General features: G+C 34.5%; 1 protein-coding gene across 2 annotated transcripts; it reads right to left on the reverse strand.

Moving 5' to 3' along the window:
- LOC140137618 (zinc finger Y-chromosomal protein 2-like) lies at positions 1-19,375 on the reverse strand. 2 transcript variants are annotated; one of them, XM_072159353.1, is made up of 2 exons: positions 19,224-19,375; positions 1-2,769 (listed from the first exon to the last, which is right to left on the reverse strand). In XM_072159353.1, the coding sequence occupies exon 2, from the start codon at positions 2,764-2,766 to the stop codon at positions 1,534-1,536; it is 1,233 nt and encodes a 410-aa protein (XP_072015454.1). In that variant the 5' UTR covers positions 2,767-2,769; positions 19,224-19,375; the 3' UTR covers positions 1-1,533. The 2 variants fall into 2 exon arrangements, with proteins under 2 accessions (XP_072015454.1, XP_072015455.1); XM_072159354.1 differs by lacking the exon at positions 1-2,769 and adding an exon at positions 7,888-9,339.
- Between the last annotated feature and the right edge of the window lie 2,137 nt (positions 19,376-21,512).

Consider the following 21,512-nt stretch of genomic DNA (forward strand, 5'->3'; position numbering starts at 1 on the left):
GAACTGGCAGGATTAAACTGAAAATAAACAGCATTTATTTGCTTTGAGGATATTAAAGGGGAGCCTAGCCTACTGTTTTGAAAGGGGGAAAAAGAGCCATTTGGTAATCTCAGAATTAGGGTGTCCCAAATTATATTATAATTTTTTACAATTCAACATATTTTAAACTGAAACATTTTCCCCCTAACCATACAGAAAGAGTCATCCATACAGATTCCTCATCAAATTGCCTCTCAGAAAATGTAGGCCTATAATTTGACTATGATTGGATAAGTAATAAAGAATTTACAGCAACTTTTAGATTTTGAGAACATCTGCATTATTTACTAACTACAGTGTTTAATATGAAAACAGGTACTTTTTTATGCAAACATTTTTGAGACTACATGTAAACCAATATCATAAAGAGTTCAAAATGATTAAAAATAATTAGCAGAATTGTTTAGCTGTATATTGAGACTAAAACCAAGTTTATAGCACTTGTAGTAGTTCATTTACTAAAGTTACATATAATTATATGTAAAACGCCTTGTTCTCATCTAGAGTTTATGTGCACCGTTCTCCCCCACCCCACCACCCTGGCTGTTCGCAATTTAATAAACCACAGCTTCATTTTAGTTGAGAAGCTATATTGTTCACATTTACAGGGTAGTTTATAATGCACCATTTGACTTTTGAAGTTGCACATAAGGTCTTTTGAAGTTGAAGGACAAGATGATGTAGGGCGTAAAAATTCATGAGGTTTTGTCAAGCCAAAATGCCAGTTTGTTAATAGCGATAAAACCCTAGCATAAAAGCTGGCAACCAACTTATTTTTTGTTGTTTATGTTGAACTCGATTCTGTTGTCTGCCGAGCAACATTTTGAGATTGTGACCCTCAAAAAGCATATGTATGGCTTCTCAGACTTATTATGATGAGTTCAAACCACTGATTGCATAATGTACATTTTTTAAGAATTCTCTTTGGTATGGATCCTTTCAACCTTGCATGTTTTTATACTTTTATACTTCTCTGTGATACCAGTGTTTTCAACGTCACTTAGTTTGAACAGCTCATAATCGGTGATAATTGTTGGAATTGTCTTGTGATATTTAATATCGAGGGTTGAGAGCCAGAAAGCCTCAACTCACAATCACCACAAAAATTAGCGTAAGGTTGCCAAGGCACTATAGAAGATACAGTCCATTAATCATGACAAAATACATTTAAAAAAAGTTATTGTAGAGGAAATATTGATTTTTGAAGACCAAAGCATGGAGCCAACTTTATGCTCATTTTGTGAGAGTTTGTCATAGTGAGTTACGGCTTTCTGGTTCTGAACCCTCAATATCTTGCCGGAAGCATCAAATTATATTAATTGGAAGTCCACTATCACATTAGCCTATTTTCTTTAACACACAAAATAAGACCAGACAGGTGGGTCTACTTATCAACATAGTGGTAAAATCCTAACATTTCCTGCCGATTATACATGTACTAGTATACAATGTACATGTAGCTGTTCTTTCAACATGGCCTTATTTGTGTAGCCATTATTTATCCTTATTACGACTGAATAATAGGTTCATTCTATGTTCCTTTGATATTGAATGCTTTTTCATGAAATCTTTCTGTTTAAACCTCCTCTTGCATATTCGACATTTATATGGCCGATCATGTTCCAGCCTAGATTTATGTTTTGTAAGCAAACAATTCCGTGCAAAGCTTTTATTGCATTTTCGACATTTGTAAGGCTTCTCCAATGTGTGAGTCAACATATGATCTTTCAAATAACGTTTAGTTTTGAAGCCTTTCTTACAGATTTGACATAGGAAAGGCCTCTCTTCACTGTGAATTATTTGATGATGTCTATCTAAATCACAAATGCTTTTAAAGCCTTCACCGCATGTACTGCATTGATATGGCAAACATGTTTGATGATGTGTTTTCAGACTCTCTAACTCTGTAAAGACTAGAGTGCATTTATTACATCTGTACAGTTTCTCTTTGGTGTGGATCCTTGAAGGTTGGTGTTTTACTTGATGCCGTTTCAGGTCAGCTTTCCGTTTAAAGCTCTCGTTACATATTTGACATCTAACCGGCTTCTTGTGTGTGTGGCTATATTCATGTTCTTTAAGGATAATTTTCTTTGTGAAGCTTTTATAGCATATTCGACATATATATACATGTAGCTTCTCGGATGTGTGAATCTCCAATTTATGTTCTTTTAAGTGCTTGTTAAGTTTGAAGCCTTTATTGCAGAATGGACAAAGGTGAGGCCTCTTTTCACTGTGAATTTTTTGATGTCTATTAAAATTATAAATGGTTTTAAAGCCTTTTTTGCATGTACTGCATTGATATGGCAAACAATATCGGCTGTGTATTTTCATACTCTCTAACTCTGTAAAGACTTGATTACATAATTCACATTGGTAATGTTGCTCCCTTAAATGCCGCTTCAAATTAACTGCTCGTCTGCAGTCTTTATAACAATATTGGCACATGTAAGGGTTCTCTGTGGTCCTGGTGCTTTCAACATCATGTGGGTAGCCTTTATTCCCACTGGTTTGATAACTGCAAGACTTCTCCTGAATCTCCTGTGCATTCTCCTCCTTAATATGTCTCCATTGATGTGATTCCTTACTATACCAGTATGGTTTAATCCTCATCTGGTGGTGACGAAGATGAATCATGTATCTCAGAGTATCATCAAATTGTCTTCTGCAATATTTACAGATGTGAGGCTTCAGGTAGTAGTGCAAGATTTGTGGCATTCTGCAAGTCATGTTCTGAAAATGGGGAAAATTTGGTATTTAACTGTAAAAGTGGTAAAATTATGCAAATTTTCATGCTGTTCAGCATGTTTTGAACTCAACCTTACATGCTTTGAAATTCACAGTATTTGAGTTTTCTTACATAGACTTACAATGTATAAATAAAAAAAAATCATTTGTGTCTGTACTTTTCATTGTACATGTAGTTGATAAAAGCTCCAAGTTTCATCACTATGGAAGAAATATGCACAAAAATACCAAATGAATAGAAAAACCTAACCAAAATAGACTCAAAATGGAACACAGATATATGGGCAATTCCAAGCGTTGTCGAATGATGCAAAATGCCTTCATGCAAATTTCTTTTTAATGCAGCAGTCAAACATGTATAATTTAATAGCACAAGGTGAATATAGCATACAATGTAATGGTGAACTATTTCTGGTAAGTGAACGATTATGTTATGTAAGAGAAACTTTTCATAAACAATCTAAATTCACAATTTGCATATTATGCAAACTTTAAGATGCAGAATGATGCACATGGGAGCAGAGCAGTATATTTTTCACTATAACATTTTTAGTAACTTTAGTAAACTGGGATATTAAAAGGCTCGGATAGCAACGTTTGCACAATATTTTTTTCTGAGACATGAGAGCACATCAGACATATCGAATTGCATTCTGAATACAATTACAAAGAATGTCTTTCTGATATCAAATAATTTTGATTTTTTTTAAATTTGCGATATAACACAAATTTTTAAAATTTTATATTTTTGACATTTAAGGGGGTACTACAACCCTGGCCAATTTTGTGCCTATTTTTGCATTTTTCTCAAAAATTATAGTGCATTGGTGAGAGGTAAGGTATATTACAGGGGCAAAGACTACAACTACTGCACTGAAAATTCAGCAACTCAAGGCAAGTAGTTATTGATTTATTGATCAAATATTGGTTTTCCCTCATTTTTGACTGTAACTCCACAACTGTTGTCTGTACTAAATAAAATTTCCAGTGTAGTAGTTGTAGTCCTTGCCCCTATAATATACATAATCTTACTTGTTACCAATGCCCTATAATTTTTGAGAAAAAATGCAAAAATAGGCACAAAATTGGGCAGGGGTGTAGTACCCCCTTAACAGTCCTTGAAGTAAAATTTATAAATCTAATGATATTTACTTAAAGTGTAGCTGGGGGACGATCATTTGACAATTTTGACCTTCATATAAAAATATACATTTTTATCCCAAAAACACTTAAACATTTTTAGACAGAATAGAATGTGCAATTAGCTAATACCTTTGGAGGTGACGTGAGGCGACGCTGTCAAAGACCCCATATTTGTTTATGAACACATGCTCTGTCACCCGAAGACCCCCTATTTTTCCATTTGATCTGTCATACAAAGACCCTTTCAATTTGAACAGCAACTTTCATTTATCACTGATTTTGTTACTTATTTTGAAAAAAAAAAAAAAAATTTGAAGCCATTTAGAAAGTAGAAATTCAATGTTCGAGGTTCCTGCTATGGCACTGTTTCGGCTCTCACCTTAAGGTTCTATTTAAAAAAATGGTCATGATCTCACCCAATGACCTCATATCTTTCACATTTTGCTCTCACCAAATTGCAAAAATCATGCCCTCACCCAATGACCCCATATGCCCGTAAGTCAGTGCTGGTTTTGACCAAGTTCAAAATCAGTGTACATGTATTTAAAACATATTGATTGCTAGCATTGCTAGAGCAAATGTAAAGGTCTACATAGGGTTGTAAAGGGGTGGAAAGTTTCCGAGAATTTTGGAAAGTTTCCCGGAGAGTTTCCGGGAATTTTGAAGGTCTTACGATCACAAAAATGTAACATATTTGCGTGTAGGACATATAGTTACCAAGTTATGAAGTTCAACAGGTCCAAGGTCAATTGTTATGTCATATAGGGGTGAAAATTAAAATTCCTCTGATTTTTGTAAAAATGGATGCAAACTATTCCTCAAGTTCAAGTGATTCAGGAAAAGAATTTTTTTTTTACTATTTGCGATGTCAAGATCGGAATATAGATGATAAATAGATACAAATTCCATTTAATCTTATGGAATCCAACATATCTTTTGACTCTTTGCTGTGTTAACATGCTAACTAGACATCGCAGATAGTGCAAACTATTCTTTTCCTCAAACCTCTAAGCTAGGCGAACAAATTGCCTCAACTTTTACAAAACTTGGAGCAATTTTGACTTTTGATCCATACACTGCAAGCAAATCGACCTACCTGTTTCCTTTGGTGCCCAATAATTTCTCTCTTGGTCGTCCACACACAAACATTACATTCATGGGATCCATGGGGCCAGACGCATAATTTGACATGTTTGAAAGTGTTACTGGAATACAATTAATTTTGCCCCTAGGCTATACGATCCTATGGGTCATTTGGGGATCTTTTTGAGGGTCACAATCTCAAAATGTTGCTCGGCAGACAACAGAATCGAGTTCAGCATAAACAAAAAAATAAGCTGGTGCCAGCTTTTATGCTAGGGATTTATCGCTAAGCTGGCATTTTGGCTTGACAAAACCAAGTGAATTTTTACGCCCTACTTCATCTTGTCCTTCAACTTCAAAAGACCTTGTGTGCAACTTCAAAAGTCAAATGTGCATTATAAACTACCCTGTAAATGTGAACAATATAGCTTCTCAACTAAATGAAGATGTGGTTTATTAAATTGTGAGCAGGTGGTGGGGTGGGGAGAGCAGTGCACATAAACTCTAGATGAGAACAAGAGGTTTTACATATTATTATGTGTAACTTTAGTAAGCGAACTACGGTACTACAAGTGCTATAAACTTGGTTTTAGTCTCAATATACAGCTTAACAAGTCTGCTAATTATTTTTAATAATTTTGAACTGTTAATGATATTGGTTTACATGTAGTCTCTAAAATATATGCGTAAAAAAGTACCTGTTTTCATACTAAACACTGTAGTTAGTAAATAATGCAGATGTCCTCAAAATCTAAAAGTTGCTGTAAATTCTTTATTACTTATCCAATCATAGTCAAATTATACATTTTCTGAGAGGAAATTTGATGAGGAATCTGTGTGGGTGACTCTTTCCGTATGGTTAGGGGAAAAATGGTTCAGTTTAAAATATGTTGAATTGGAAAAAATTATAAATATAATTTGGGACACCCTAATTCTGAGATTACCAAATGGCTCTTTTTTTCCTTTCAAATCAGTAAGCTAGGCTCCCCTTTAATATCCTCAAAGCAAATAAATGCTGTTTACATGTATTTTCAGTTTATTCCTGCCAGTTCGAAATAAGCGATGCATTAAGTAACCCATTTTTTATCCGGAATTATTTTATTCCACCCTGTATAATTTCCAAGGTCACCCTATAGAATGAGTTGAAATGTGTATATTTAAATTGCTTCATCTTTCCAAAAATGTATGCTTTATTATTACTAGTTTAAAGTTGATATTTGTAAAGATATTCACAATATAATTTGAAACTTGATTGGTGTAAAAGTTTATAAAATATAGTGCATGGTGCTGTGTGTTTGGTATTTTATTTTCCTACATTTTTCTGCCAATGTTTTTTTGCACCCTTAAACTGGAAATGATAAAAATTTGATTGGTTCTATTTTTCCACAGTGGGGCAAAAAATTAAGAATAGTCCCATCAATTTGTTTCTCTCATCACAGGGAATAAAAAAGTCAATTGTACTATTTTTCTATTACTCCTCTTAACATAAGAAATCTCAAAAGTATAATTAATTCACAATTTTAGTGCATTTTCGTATTGTCATGGCCCCTTCAAAGTTCATGCAGGCAAAGTCCGAAATTTTCGGGAATTTTCATTCAAATCTAAAAATCAAAATTTAAGCAGGGGAATCACTGTGTAGATAAGGGGATTGGAGTAATTTATAAGAGCATACAATCAAAATAAAGAACTTCAAGAATGATCAATACCCATTTTTATCAAAAAAAACAACAAGCATGACCAGATCTTACTGCGTTATGTTTTTGTTCTGTAAAACATCCTAGCTAGTACAATAAATTTTGAAACAATAACCACAAACTCTGAAGGGATAATCATTACCTTAAATCTTATTACATAAAGACATCTATTAATTTAGTAATAGAATACTTTTAGCACTATCAACATTTTTGTTACCAGCTAAGTGATCTTGAATATTAAATTTAAACTCTCACTCAGTGCTACACAAGCCCGTACGCAGAGTGGGTGCGACCACACCAACCCCTCCCCCCCCCCTAATTTGCAAAAGTATAGAAAAAAAGGTCCAAGAAAGTCCACTTTTCACCTAATTGCCCCCCCCCCCCATTGGAAAAAAGGTCCACTTCTTAAAAATCAGCACACCCCACCACTCCCCCAAAAAAAATCCTTCATCACGGGCCTGGTACTACATGTAGCTCATAAGATGTGAACTACAAAGATCTTGCATGAGTTAATGCCCGGGAGTTAACGTCGTCTGTTCAGTACCAAAATACACATATGTACCATGATGTAGGCCTACATACGCAAATATTTTTTTGCGTTTGGTTGGACTTTTGAAAATTAAAATACAAGTAATCACCAATAATTTTTCATAATCACCAGTTATGTTTCGATGCCAAAACATAACTTTTACAGCATTCATATTCATTATTCAAGAAGTACATGTATAGTATTGTGCTGTTAAAGTGTTTAACAAATAATTTCTGAAAATGATAAGAAAATTTTCCATTTTCATAGCAATTTGAAGAGGTTTGATTGAGGAAGTCAATTATATGACATGGCAAGTTACTTCGTCAATCAAAATGACTCCCATCATTCTAAAGGCAAAATAAATAGGAATGTTTGTCTCAGTGACTCAAAGCTATTTAAAAATCCCAACTGCATACATTTTTGGTTGAGAAACAGCAATGAACTATTATAATGGTAATTGGGAATTCCCAAAATATGCAACATTTTAGGATGAAAATATGCAAGATGCGGGACTTGGAAAATCCCACATACAATGTATGAAAAAATCTTTGTCATTTTTTAAATACTGAAAATCTGTGGTAAAAGAACATATAACAAGACCTATTCTTCATTGGTAGCACTTATCTGGTTGTAAACATTATATACATGTATATATGTTGTGAAAAGATTAAATTTGCTTTCAATTTGCTTTCGGAACATTTGATTAAATATTAAAATACAAGTTTAAAACATAATAAAACCAATAATTGAAAATTCCCAAAATTCCCAATATTCCCACTACACAAGTATGGCTTCTCAGACTTATTATGATGAGTTCAAACCATCCATCTTTGTCCATGTTGTCAAGCACAGTGTTCTTTCAACGTGGCCTTATTTGTGTAGCCATTATTTATCCTTATTACGACTGAATAATAGGTTCATTCTATGTTCCTTTGATATTGAATGCTTTTTCATGAAATCTTTCTGTTTAAACCTCCTCTTGCATATTCGACATTTATATGGCTTCTGGTGTGCGAGGCTGGATTCATGACCTTTAAGGTAACTACTCTGTGCAAAGCTTTTATTGCATTTTCGACATTTGTAAGGCTTCTCTAATGTGTGAGTCCTCAAATGTTTTTTCAAATCACCGTTAAATTTGAAGCCTTTCTTACAGATTTGACATAGGAAAGACCTCTCTTCACTGTGAATTATTTGATGATGTCTATCTAAATCACAAATGCTTTTAAAGCCTTTACTGCATGTACTGCATTGATATGGCAAACATGTTTGACGGTGTGTTTTCATACTCTCTAACTCTGTAAAGACTTGAGTGCATAAATCACATCTGTACAGTTTCTCTTTGGTGTGGATCCTTGAAGATTGGTGTTTTATTTGATGCCGTTTCAGGTCAACTTTCCGTTTAAAGCTCTCATTACATATTTGACATCTAACCGGCCACTCGTATGTGTGGCTATATTCATGTTCTTTAAGGATATTTTTTTTTGTAAAGCCTTTCTTGCATATTCGACATCGACTGTATCGCTTCTCCGATGTGTGAATCTTCATATGTCCTTTCAAGGTACTGTTATGTTTGAAGCCTCTATTACAGAATGGGCAAAGGTGAGAACTCTCTTCACTGTGAATTTTTTGATGTCTATTAAAATCATAAACGGTTTTAAAGCCTTTTTTGCATGTACTGCATTGATGTGGTAAACAATATCGGCTGTGTATTTTCATACTCTTAAACTCTGTAAAGAGTTGATCACAAAATTCACATTGGTAATGTGTCTCCCTTAAATGCCGCTTCAAATTAACTGCTCGTCTGCAGTCTTTATAACAATATTGGCACATGTAAGGGTTCTCAGTGGTCCTGGTGCTTTCAACATCATGTGGGTAGCCTTTATTACCACTGGTTTGATAACTGCAAGACTTCTCCTGAATCTCCTCCTTAATATGTCTCCATTGATGTGATTCCTTGCCATACCAGTATGGTTTAATCCTTATCTGGTGGCGACGAAGATGAATCATGTATCTCAGAGTATCATAGAATTGTCGTCTGCAATATTTACAGATGTGTGGCTTCAGGTAGTAGTGCAAGTTAATTTGTGGCATTCTGCAAGTCGTGTTCTGAAAATGGGGAAAATTTGGTATTGAACAGTAAAAGTGGTAATTTATGCAAATTTTCATGCTGTTCTGCATGTTTTGAACTAAAGTAAGCCAAATAATTAAGGTACAAGTTGTGTTCACCACTGTCTATCCTAAATAAAGACAAATATGTCACAATTAAAATAAGCAGCCAATACTTGCACTCTTTAGCTCTAATTTAAGACCTAATTTGTTGAAATTGGTTGAGAATTAAAGAAACGGTGAACTAAAAGCTAATGAAGAAACAACATCCAAAGTTGCACATGTGCTCTAATCAATGAAAGCACAACGCTAGTTTTAATGTACTAATCAATGGAAGCATGGCGCTATTTCTCTTATTCACAAATGCTTTGTGTACAAATCAGCAGGCCATCCAATGTATCAAACTGCAACTTTTAAATTGGCATCTTCCTTGGCTTTTTGGTCGCCGTGTCTATATTTTTTGAACAATTTCAAGAAATTGAAATTTCTCCCAACTTACACCTGCATGCTGATGTTTTAATGCAGCAATATCCATTTATGCTTTATATACTGTGCAATATTTTTCATCTTTTATCTTGCATTATTTGTATTTAAATTTGTTGTTTATATATTTTGTATTTGTAATTTTGTAATATTTTGATGTCTTTTAATTAATGTAAAAATTGCTCAATTTGGCCTTAGGGCCACAATGCTTTTTTTAATAAAATGAAATGAAATGAACGAATGAGGTCTTAACTTCGAGCTAAAAGATGCAGCTATTGGTAGCTGGTTCAAATTATGATATATCTGTCTTTGTTTAGGATATACATGTACAGGGGTGAACACAACTGGTACCTTAATTTTTTGGCCTACTGTATTCTTTCCATGCTTTGAAATTCACAGTATTTGTGTTTTCTTACATAGACTAATAAATAAAATAAATAAAAAAACATTTGTGTGTTTTTCTTTTCATTGTAGTTGTGTTGATAAGAGTTCCAAGTTTCATCATTATGGGAGAAATATGAACAAAAATACTAAATGAAAAGAAAAACCTATCAAAAATGGAACACAGATATATGGGCAATTCCAAGCATTGCAGAATGATGCAAAATGCCTTCATGCGAATTTCTTTTTAATGCAGCAGTCAAACATGTACAGGTCAGGGTGTCCCAGAATGATTTATACCGGGAAAGATGGAATTTTTTTAGGTAAGAACGTTTTGCATTTTAAGTTCTACATACATGTAGCTTTCTCAGATTTTTTAGAATTTAAAAACGGGACGTTTTTAGTAGAAGTTAGAGAAGATAGTGTAAAAATGGTGAATTCCAAGTTTTGACAAAGCAACCTATTTTGAAAATTTGTGAAATTAATAACCGTTCAATACAAAGTTATTTGGACAATATTATGCAGTATATTTGCTGTGTTCTGTTCTTACTGCTGCTAAATAGTCGATATCTATCGTTTATTTATGATGTTACGAAGCAATCCTTGTATAGAATAAAGGATTTGCTACGCTTAAGTGACCTTTAAAATATTCTTTCTTTGGCGACAGTTTTGAAGACAATTATTGCGATGTGTGAGTTTCATCATTTGAAATGCCGGCAGAGATGGATTTTTCATAAAGAGAAGGTATAGAGAAGGTTCGTCCTTAGTGTCACAGCATGCATTTATGTCCACAGTATATTGGCAAACCCACAGCTACGTAACCGAGAAGATAAAAATTTACTGCAGAGTGCGGAGGATCGTTGAGGAAGTTATATCCTCTATAATAATGACATTTTTGGGTAAAAATTGTGGTAAAAATCACATAAAAAGTATGTTTTCAACCTAAATATCTGATGTCATATTTGAAATGTTTGACTTAATCCGATATCAAGAATTATTTAGCATTGTAAGCTCTACATCTGTGCCAAATTTGGTGTATTTCCTATAAAAGAATGTAGGATTTCTCCAATATATTGCACGGTGCGGCTGGATGATAGTGATAAAAGATCCATGTGTTTATGCCTTTGCACTGTAAATTACACACACAGTATGCAGTTTTCGTCCATTTTCAGTAATAGCAATGTCACGCTAAAACGATCGAACCAAGCTATTTCCATGAAAGTCACAGAATACGTAGGAGACATGTGTGTCATTGTATTGCACTTATTAAGATTACATACACTGTTGACTACATATTTTTGATATTTTGTTCAAACACGGTATAAATCATTCTGGGACACCCTGTATTAACAGCACAAGGTGAATATAGCATTGAATGTAATGGTAACCTGTTTCTGGTATAAAGTGAATGATTAGGTAGGAGAAGCTTTTCCAAAGCACCCTAATTTCCTAATTTGCATATTATGCAAACTTTGCATTGTGGAATGATGCACATGGGAGCTAAATCATGTATTTGGCCCCACATAGTATTTAACACTGACAATCAGCTGATCACCCCGTACACTGCAATACAACACCAGTAAAACAAGTGAACAAGTGGCAATTCTAACTAATTTTTAATTTCCATTTTCATGCGATTTATCTAATAATATTTCGTTGAGATTCAATCATGGACACGTGGGAAGATGATGTTCGACAGTGGTCTAATATTTCTGATGAGGGTACGTAAATATATTAACACTGGTTAAGGGATCTAGTATTAAGGTTTATCGACGTTTTCACATATTTTTTGTGTGAGCTGAGAGTACACCAGACATATCGAATTGCATTCTGAATATGAGGAATGTCCTTCTGATATCAAATAATTTTGAATTTTTGAAATTCGCGATCTAATACAAATTTTATGACAAATTATTAAAATTTGATATTGTCTAACTTTTTGATATTTTACAGTCATCGAGTAAACTTTATAAATCTAATGATATGTACTTAAAGTGTATGTAGCTGGGATGAAAAGCTGACGATCAATTGAAAATTTTGACCTTTCATTTTGAAGATATATGTTTTTTGCCCCAAAAGACCTAAATTTTGTTGATGTTTTGGGGGAAAAAATCCATATCTTCAATACGAAATGTCAAAATTTTCAATTGATCGTCGGCTTTTCATCCCAGCTACATACACTTTAAGTACGTATCATTAGATTTATAAATTTTACTTCAAGGACTGTTAAATATCAAAAACATCAATTTTTAATCATTTGCCATAAAATACATATTATATTGTGAATTTCAAAAAATCAAAATTATTTGATATCAGAATGACATTCTTCGTATTCAGAATGCAATTCTATATGTCTGATATGCTCTCATGTCCCACAAAAAATACTGCCCAAACGTTAATACCCCACCCCTTAATGCAAAGAATGCCGAAGTTTTGTTGAAATCCGATGTGTATCTGTTGTTTGTGTAAACACTGTCTCTGTTGTGTTGGTTACCAAATCATGACTTTCTTTTACTTGCAATGAGCAAAACTTTAAATCATGTGATATTTAAATCCAAGAAAACAAATGATAAAGATTCACCAGCTTATCAGGTTTATTGTTCTTGGAACAAAACAGCAAAATATGCAAAACTTCGCCAATCAAACATTTCTTCAGGCCTTGTTGTGGTTGTGATGAGATCTGTCTAGCAAATATGTTTTTTTCTTCTGATGATTGAATAGCCTGACATACACATGTAACCCGACAGCCACATATATCCGGCATAGCTAAGGACTTAAGGCCATATTATAACATTTGCTGAGGAGAACGCCCTCAAAAAAAATTTAAATTCTGGTTTAATTACACGATTGTAATGTACTTTAGTCAATAAAGATACTCTACAAAAATCAAGACTTTAGGTGCTGTAGTTTTGTCAAAATCCGAGATTTGGAACCGGCGTTTTATTATTACGATGGAAATATTAGTCGAACATGTATGCACAGTACGTACACGGCATGCGGGATACACATACATACACACCCGAGGATTGTACCGTATTACAACCACGGGAGTAACATGCATGGGCGCTATATATAGTAGTAAATTCCCATTTTCTATGCTTTACCTCACTTGTTCAGCTCAAAATTAAAAGGGGACATATCTGCCAGTAAAAGCTAACATTTTATGGAAAATAAATCTATTTTACAGAAATGTTATAATATGGCTTTAAATTTGCAACAGATCTACAAAAATACTCCTTGTTTTTATCAGTTGTGCTCATAGGGTATAGACTGTATCGAATAAACTCAAGCGGAACGGTATAACAATTGAAATGGCAGCCACGTTGGTTATAAGTTTTAAGTGACAGAGGGACAGGTGTCTAGTTTCATTCCAAAACCATTCATACAAATGTATCTATCACATGTTTTATTGTATTATCGTGCAAATTGCTGTGGTACCTTATGGTGGACAGAATTTTATTTAAATGAGGACGAGTGACATAGTATCTGATAGGGTCTCTACATTGTATCACCAGTGGTGTTTCAAGGCAAGGGGGAAGTCTCCCCGCCACCCTGATATTTCAGATTTTAGGCCTTTTTAGCCCATTTTGACAATTTTAAGTCGCCAAAGATTCTCCCCTTAATTTTCCATAATTCCCTCTTTGTCGCATTTCCCAGGTTATGGTCTTCCTTACCAATTGATGTCTCCAATGAAATTGTTTTTAGTTTGTTTTTTTTTTTCGCGCAAAAGCAGCGTAGTTGTATGTACCTTTATCAGTAATGTGTTGTGTGTGCGTTTTTTTTTTTAATCGCTTTTTTATATATAATATCTTTCGTCAACGGGGTTATCGGAGACCCACTTCAAAGTGATTTAGTTCGCTATTAGGGAATCCGCCAGGGACCCCGTTGACTATTGTATTTGTGTTTATTGTTTTGAGGCTTTTATTCTGCTATTGTATGTATGTTTGCCTGGATTATCAATAAATCAAATCAATCAAATCAAATCATTAAAAGTTGTCTTGCCCCCCTTTGCCCACCCTCTGAAAAAGATGTGCTGGCTACGCCACTGTGTATCAGACCATTCAGGGGTAGGTATTTACATGTATCTCACAACATGCATGTTGAAGAACCGACCAATGTGCAAAGCACAAGCCAACATGCACCAAATGGTGGGGGGGTCCAGGGGAAGCCCTGGAAGCTTTGGTAAATTTGCAGAATTTGAGGGATACAAATAATGTTAAAATCTAACCTCAACTCTTGTGAAATGTTTCTGGTCATTTTAAACCTTGCGCACAGCTTTTTCAGTAACGCAATGTCCTATCACACATCAATTAGTCATGTCTTAACCCTAGAGACGTTCTTTTGAAAAAAAAAGAAATATTTTACATGTGCAAACGACACATTTGCACACATTTTTTCCAAAATGTCGTGTTGGCCACATTTGACCAACCGTTAATTTTTTTTAAATGGCTCAATAGCTGTTTAGATTTATATGTAGGCAAAAGAAAAAAAACTCCATCAAAATCAGCCAATTTGTCACCGTACCGAGAAATCCTGTGCGCTAGTTACCTTTAAAAAACAAAATGGCCGCCATTATCATGGCAACAGTAGGGGAGATTGGGGTTAGTTGAAACATTTTTCACAAAATCATCTTTTTAACGCAAACCGATTACTTTCAAGAAACACTAACCATATCAGTATAAACATATACATACACGCTACAAATACAGCCTTAAACTTTATTGAACCTGCTTATGATTATTCATATAATCCAATTTGAAAATTTGAAAAAAAGTGTTTCAACTAACCCCACCCCTGGGGTAAGTTGAAACATAGGGTGGGGTTAGTTGAAACACGGCTTGTAAAAATTTCAAAATAATTATTATTGTGTTGTTAGGGTTATACTTCCCTTGAAGGCACCCTTTAACATACAATCAGTGTGAAAAAATGAATAAATATATATGTGGGAGTGCGGGTCAATACTTTGGACACAAGGTGACGAGTGTCACCATTGACCAAAATATGAGAAGCATAAAATATTATAAAATGTACTTTCTGTGTGCACTTTTTGCTTGTATTATTGCTTTTTAACCATATTAAAGCAATATTGAAGAAATGGTAAACATGTTACAAATTTTTAAAAAGTCAAATTTTTAACCATATTTTTCTATGCGATTTTCACGTTTCAACTAACCCCACCTCAAAAGTTTCAACTAACCCCGATGCCTATTTTTACATTTCAAAGTTCATTACACAAAAGAAGAAATACAATAAAACTTTTATGTAACATTATTCTGGGACTTACTACTAGTGCTTATGATACTCAAAAAATAATCCCCTGAATCTTCAAACAACATGGAGATAACGCATCTTTTCTGAGGGGTATAAAAATTAGTCAGTAAGTCAAAAAACAGATATTCCTTTCCCAAGCCAACACTGGTGGGGCATCAGTGCTGTTGCTAATTCGGTGGATGACCCTTACTAATGCCTATTACTAGGTGCCAGTATTTTACCAAATTAATTTTTTGTGTCAGAAAAAAATACAATGTTTCAACTTACCCAGCGTTCCAACTAACCCCAATCTCCCCTATGCGCAACATATTTTTCATCACTAAAAAATGCTAAGTTTGATCAAGTTACACCATCAAATTTGCACCCTTTGGGAACTTTAATTTAACTAAAATCCTATTACAACTTCAGTGTCCCCTTATCACTTTCTAATATTATATATCTAGAAAAATCTACACATTCTAAACAGCAATCCAAATGTTTTTGGCCTTTCATTGTCGCAAAATAACTAGACGTAGCTGTGGTCTAAGACCACAAATACAGACGTGGCGTGACCACTTAAGGGTAGACGAGGTATTGTTGGTCGATTTTTATTGTTTGAATCAATATATTATTGAAAAATAACACTTTGATGTTTTGCAAAAGTTCATTCTACAAATCTTGTACTTTGAAAACTTGCTTAATTTATTGTTGTTAAAGAGTTATGTACATTTTACAAAAGTGTTGTTGTTTCAGCCCTCTTTACAACATAACTCAAGAACCACAGGACCTATAAAAGCATTTCTGTGATATTTGAATTCTTCTACACGTCATAAGGAAATGAGCAATGCAATTTTGCGAAGCTCACTACCATTCGCAAGATGTTGTGAACTACCAAATCGCAACACTTTAAAATAGTGTATTACCTTAATGACCTTTGACCCCCAAATCTCTGAACACACCAGACATTTTGGCTACTATCAATGCATGTGTGTGTGCACATGGCACAACCCATTAAACATTACAGCATTCATATTCATTATTCAAGAAGTATATTATCACTTGTGTTGTTAAAGTATTTAACAAATGATTTCTGAATATGATAAGAAAATTACTTGTGATGTTAAGGGGGTACTACACCCCTGCCCAAATTTATGCCTATTTTTGCATTTTTCTCAAAAATTATAGCGCATTGTTGACAAGTAAGATATGTATATTATAGGGGCAAGGACTACAACTACTGCACTGGTAATTTTATTTCAACACAGACAACAGTTGTGGAGTTACAGTCGAAAATGAGGGAAAACCAATATTTGATCAATAAATCAATAACTACTTGGCTTGAGTTGATGAATTTTCAGTACAGTAGTTGTAATCCTTGCCCTATAATATACATATCTTACTTGTCACCAATGCGCTATAATTTTTGAGAAAAATGCAAAAATAGGCATAAAATTGGCCAGGGTGTAGTACTCTTAAAGTATTTAACAAATGATTTCTGAAAATGATAAGAAAATTTTCCATTTTCATAGCAATTTGAAGAGGTTTGATTGAGGAAGTCAGTTATGTGACATGGCAAATTACATCATCAATCAAAATGACTCCTATATTTAAAAAGGCAAAATAAAGCGGAATGTTTATCTCAGTGACTCAAAGCTATTGAAAAATCCTAACTGCATACATTTTTGGTTAAGAAATAGCAATTAGCTATTTATATAATGGTAATTGGGAATTCCCAAAAATACTAAAGCCCTTGAGTAAAGAAAGCCAAAACTGAAACCTTTTTGTCATAGCACTTTCCGTGGCAAAGTTACATCTTTTTAAAGATCGACTTTCATCAAAAAGATTCTGCTAGCAAAATTCCCCAAAACAGCATTACGGGGGTGTTTCTAGATCTTAGTCTCATGATGATATAGCAGCTTTTTTATAATGGAACTACTATCAAAATCCCTCTAAAATTCCATGTGTGAGTGTTTTATCACCATAAAAAGTCATATAATAGACGAATCCAACGAGCCAAGTCGTGGTCAGGATTTGGTCGGCCATCTTTGGTTTCCCGCTAGCACCAACCTGGTGTTTTGAGCGCCCGATTGTACAAATAAAAGCAGCCTAACACCTAGAGAAGATGCAAAGACGAGGAGGGTTAATAAAAGAATAATATATACAATAGAGGTAATCCTGTCAGATCTATTCATAAATAGTCCTTTTGTTCACCCATTTGTACATCTATGAATAGATGCGACAGGATTACCTGCGGAATTATCTCTATTGTATTATTCTATTAACCCTCCTCGACCTTCTCTAGGTGTAAGGGGGCTTTTATTTGCACAACTGTTGGAACTGTATTGTGTTGTATTTAATCATTCTTTTGTCTACCTGTGTTTTCGCGGAAGGTGTAAAACGGGTGATGGAATGCAGTTTAAAATTTCCGCCAAGGCCGAATCATTTCACATTTTGGATGCATTGTAGCCGACGGGGACCCAACTAAAGGCTGCTGGTCAGGTGTAGGAATGCGTGTATTTGGATTCCTCTATATGGGTCAAGTGAAGTACCGGGTATAGAAAACATATTTATGTAGGTCATGTAGGTTTCCTTGACCGACCTGTTCTTGAAAAAAATTGAAATTTCTATATGTAAATATGTATTGTGTTTGGTCCCCGGTCTAGGTGAATTTTGCTGACTAGCAAATGTGTTAACGAAGGTTTGCCTGGTATACCTAAAAATATTAAAGCCACTCTGTGACTGTGTTCTCATTTTGCAACCAAAATAGGCTTCTCATAATAAAGCTTAAATTAGCTGTAATTGAAAGATGGCGGATATACCAAGCACCCTCACTACATTCGGGTCTGTGTGTGAGGGTGCTTGACCCCCGGCTTGACACATGACATAGACCGTAACTTCCGTAAGGTACTAATTTCGAGGAGCATAACAAACACCAAATTGGTGTCGCAACAAACACCAAATTGGTGTCGTGTGTCGTGTGGTCTTTCAATTTGTGCCGAGTGTCCTTGGCAGACTTGACTATGCTTCAGTGGTCATGAAAGGATTCAATAGATAACCTCTGCCCCACTAATCCCGGCCCAGCTATTGTCTGAAATTGCTCCTCGGAAAATATATTATAACAACTCAGTCCTCAAATGATAGTCATATAACGACCAAAAGATAAATGACTGACTATCAATCATTGAGGACTGAGTTCTGCAGTCTAGGCTTGACCAGGCATAACCATCATGAGGCCGTATAAAATTAATGTTTTGGTTCTCGTCCAGAGGATTTTCATGAATTGATGAGGGAGGGAGACCTGTGTTTTTTGTTTTTTTTGTTTTTTCCAATGTAAAATTAGCATTGTCAGTAGTTTTCGGTCTTCTCCAACAGTGCTCGAGGAAGCGATGAGGCCCTTTTTTTTTTTTTTTTTTCAAATGTGAGATTCTGAGGATAAACCCCTAGAGTACCACAAAAGACTTTGAAGTGATGCTTGTTCTCTAATATACTTATTTATATGTATGAAGATTTCATAAATCATTCCATTCCAAAGTCTAAAAAATTGAAAAATCTAAAAAAAAAAAAAAAAAAAATCTGACAAATCCCAGAAATTGAGGAGGGAGGGACGAGAACCAAAATATTAATTTTACACGGCCTGATGTACGTGCATGCATCATTGCATGCAATGATAGACATGATTGAAAATGGTGACCAGACCAGAAAACCTTTTTTGAACATGTGAATTTACACGCTAAATTTCATTCGGCATGTTCAGGAATGCAAAACCTTACCTCCTGTTTAATTAATGTAGCTGAAACTTCAAGTGATCCACTTTATTGCTGCATATCCCGCGCACATCACGCTGCTGAAAATCCAGAAATGCAATGCTGATGTCAAAAAGAAATAATTGATAAATTTGAAGGAAGCCCGTGACCGGTGATCCTAACGCCCGTCACCCAGGTAGTCCAGCCATATGGTGAAATAATCAGGGAAGGAGCATGCATATTTTGAAGGAAGTATGAAATTTGGTATTGTTTGTTTGTTTACCCAGGTTGGTCCGTGAGGAACACATGCTAATCCATGGAAAACCATGGACCGTTCCAAGCTCATACAAATGCACAAGCCTGGATAGCCAGTGTAGGCTAATATATGCATGCTGGCCTAGATAGCTTTGATAAACAAAGCAAGAAATGGAAGAAAATAGCTAGGAAAAAGAGAAAAGAGAGAAGGCCACTCCCAAACACAATTGTACAATTTTACTCTTAGCCCTTACTTCGTGAGAAAGGAAACTGGAATTCCAATCTCAGGCCCCGATGCAAACGTAGAGTGCCAAATAATAAATAATAGAACTAATAAATCTGGATACGGATACGGGGGGGGGCTTCAGGTAATAATTTTAAATATGAGACGAAATTGAAAATGCCGTTTTTGAGATTTTCGCTTGTCCCCAAAAACTGTCTGTCATCCCAGCAAACACAAAACGTTTTCGACATCATTCGCAAAAGGTTATAAAAGGTTGTCAGAAAACGTTTAAATGTCGGGTTATATAAAGGGTATATTAAGGGTATAAAACGTTTTCATAACCTTAAAAAACATTTTTGATAATCTACTGCTCAGCAAACAAAAATGTTTTACAGAAAACGTTTAAATGTCGGGTTATATAAAGGGTATAAAAACGTTTTAATAACATTCCAAAAACATTCTTGAAAACTTGATACAAAACATTCTAAACAGAATGTTATTTTGGGGTTGAAAAAATATTTTGCGAAAAATGTTTCCCCAAAATATTTTCAATAACGTTTTAAAAACGTTTTCATGACCTTTATATAACCCTACATTTAAATGTTATTACAAGGTTTTGAAAAAAACATTTTAAAAACATTTCTGTGTTTGCTGGATTCAAACATTTTAACATAATGTTATTTAAGTATTGAGACAATATTTGGCAAAAATGTTTGCAAAAATAGTTTACAATAACATTTTGAAAACATTTAAAAATATTGTTGTAGTGTGTTTTTATACAAAACGTTTCAAAACGTTATCATGACCTTTATATAACCCGACATTTTAATGTTATTAAAACGTTTTTACCTAAACCAAAAGCCAAAATATAACTTATTTAAAACGTTTTTAAAACGTTTTTGTGTTTGCTGGGATGTTATGTTAGTTGTTAGGGCCTACAACTGTGGGAGTGGTCAACTGAACTTAGGGACCGCTCATTATTTACAGGGGAGGGGGGGCCGGAAAAAATGTAGGGGGGGATATGTGATTTTCACTTAAACAAACAGGGGGGGTTATGTGATTTTATTTTTCCTGATAGGGGGGGTCAGGTGAAATTTAATATTAAATTATTTACTATGATTATGATTAACTACAATTTTACCTCATATTTAGCCATTTTAACCACAAAAATGTCAATTTTTGCACGCTTCGCGCGAATTTATTCCTGCACCATATTTTGAGTTTAGCTTCAATATGGCAACATTTTTGTGCACTTTGGACGCATTTGTGTCATAAACTTATTCTCTCACCAAAAGGTGCTGGATTCACATAATACTTCAAGAAATTTTTCCAACCACCTCATGTCAAAAAAAAATCTATGCCACTGTTCATCAGCACATTAGCCATATGGCAGGGTGGCAAGTCATTCCCCTCCCCTGCTCAGTCGACAGATGTAATGTGACAAAACTTATGATATGCATCTTTCGTTTGGTCTATTTTAGACCCTAAATTAACCCCATTTTTTAGTATCAAAATACAAAATTTCTGCGCGCTTCGCACACATTTATCTCAGAAAAACCATTCTGTGAGTAGATCTGCGAGACGTGCCCTTGTAAATTCTGGTGTTTTTTTCATCTTGAACTTGAACACGAATTTCACAAATGAGAGTTATAATTCCATCCATTCTATAATGTAAATCATAAATATGGAAAAAGCATAAAACTTGTATACTGGATCAAAATACTGGGACTAAATTAACCAAAAGTTGTGAAAGCCATATGCATCATCCTTTGGAATGATTTTAGGCCACATACCGTATTGTCCTCAATTTTGTTCATTTTAGCTTTTTTTCACACGCT

The sequence above is a fragment of the Amphiura filiformis genome, chromosome 17 (assembly GCF_039555335.1).
Source record: "Amphiura filiformis chromosome 17, Afil_fr2py, whole genome shotgun sequence".
In the NCBI taxonomy this organism is placed as follows: Eukaryota; Metazoa; Echinodermata; class Ophiuroidea; order Amphilepidida; family Amphiuridae; genus Amphiura; species Amphiura filiformis.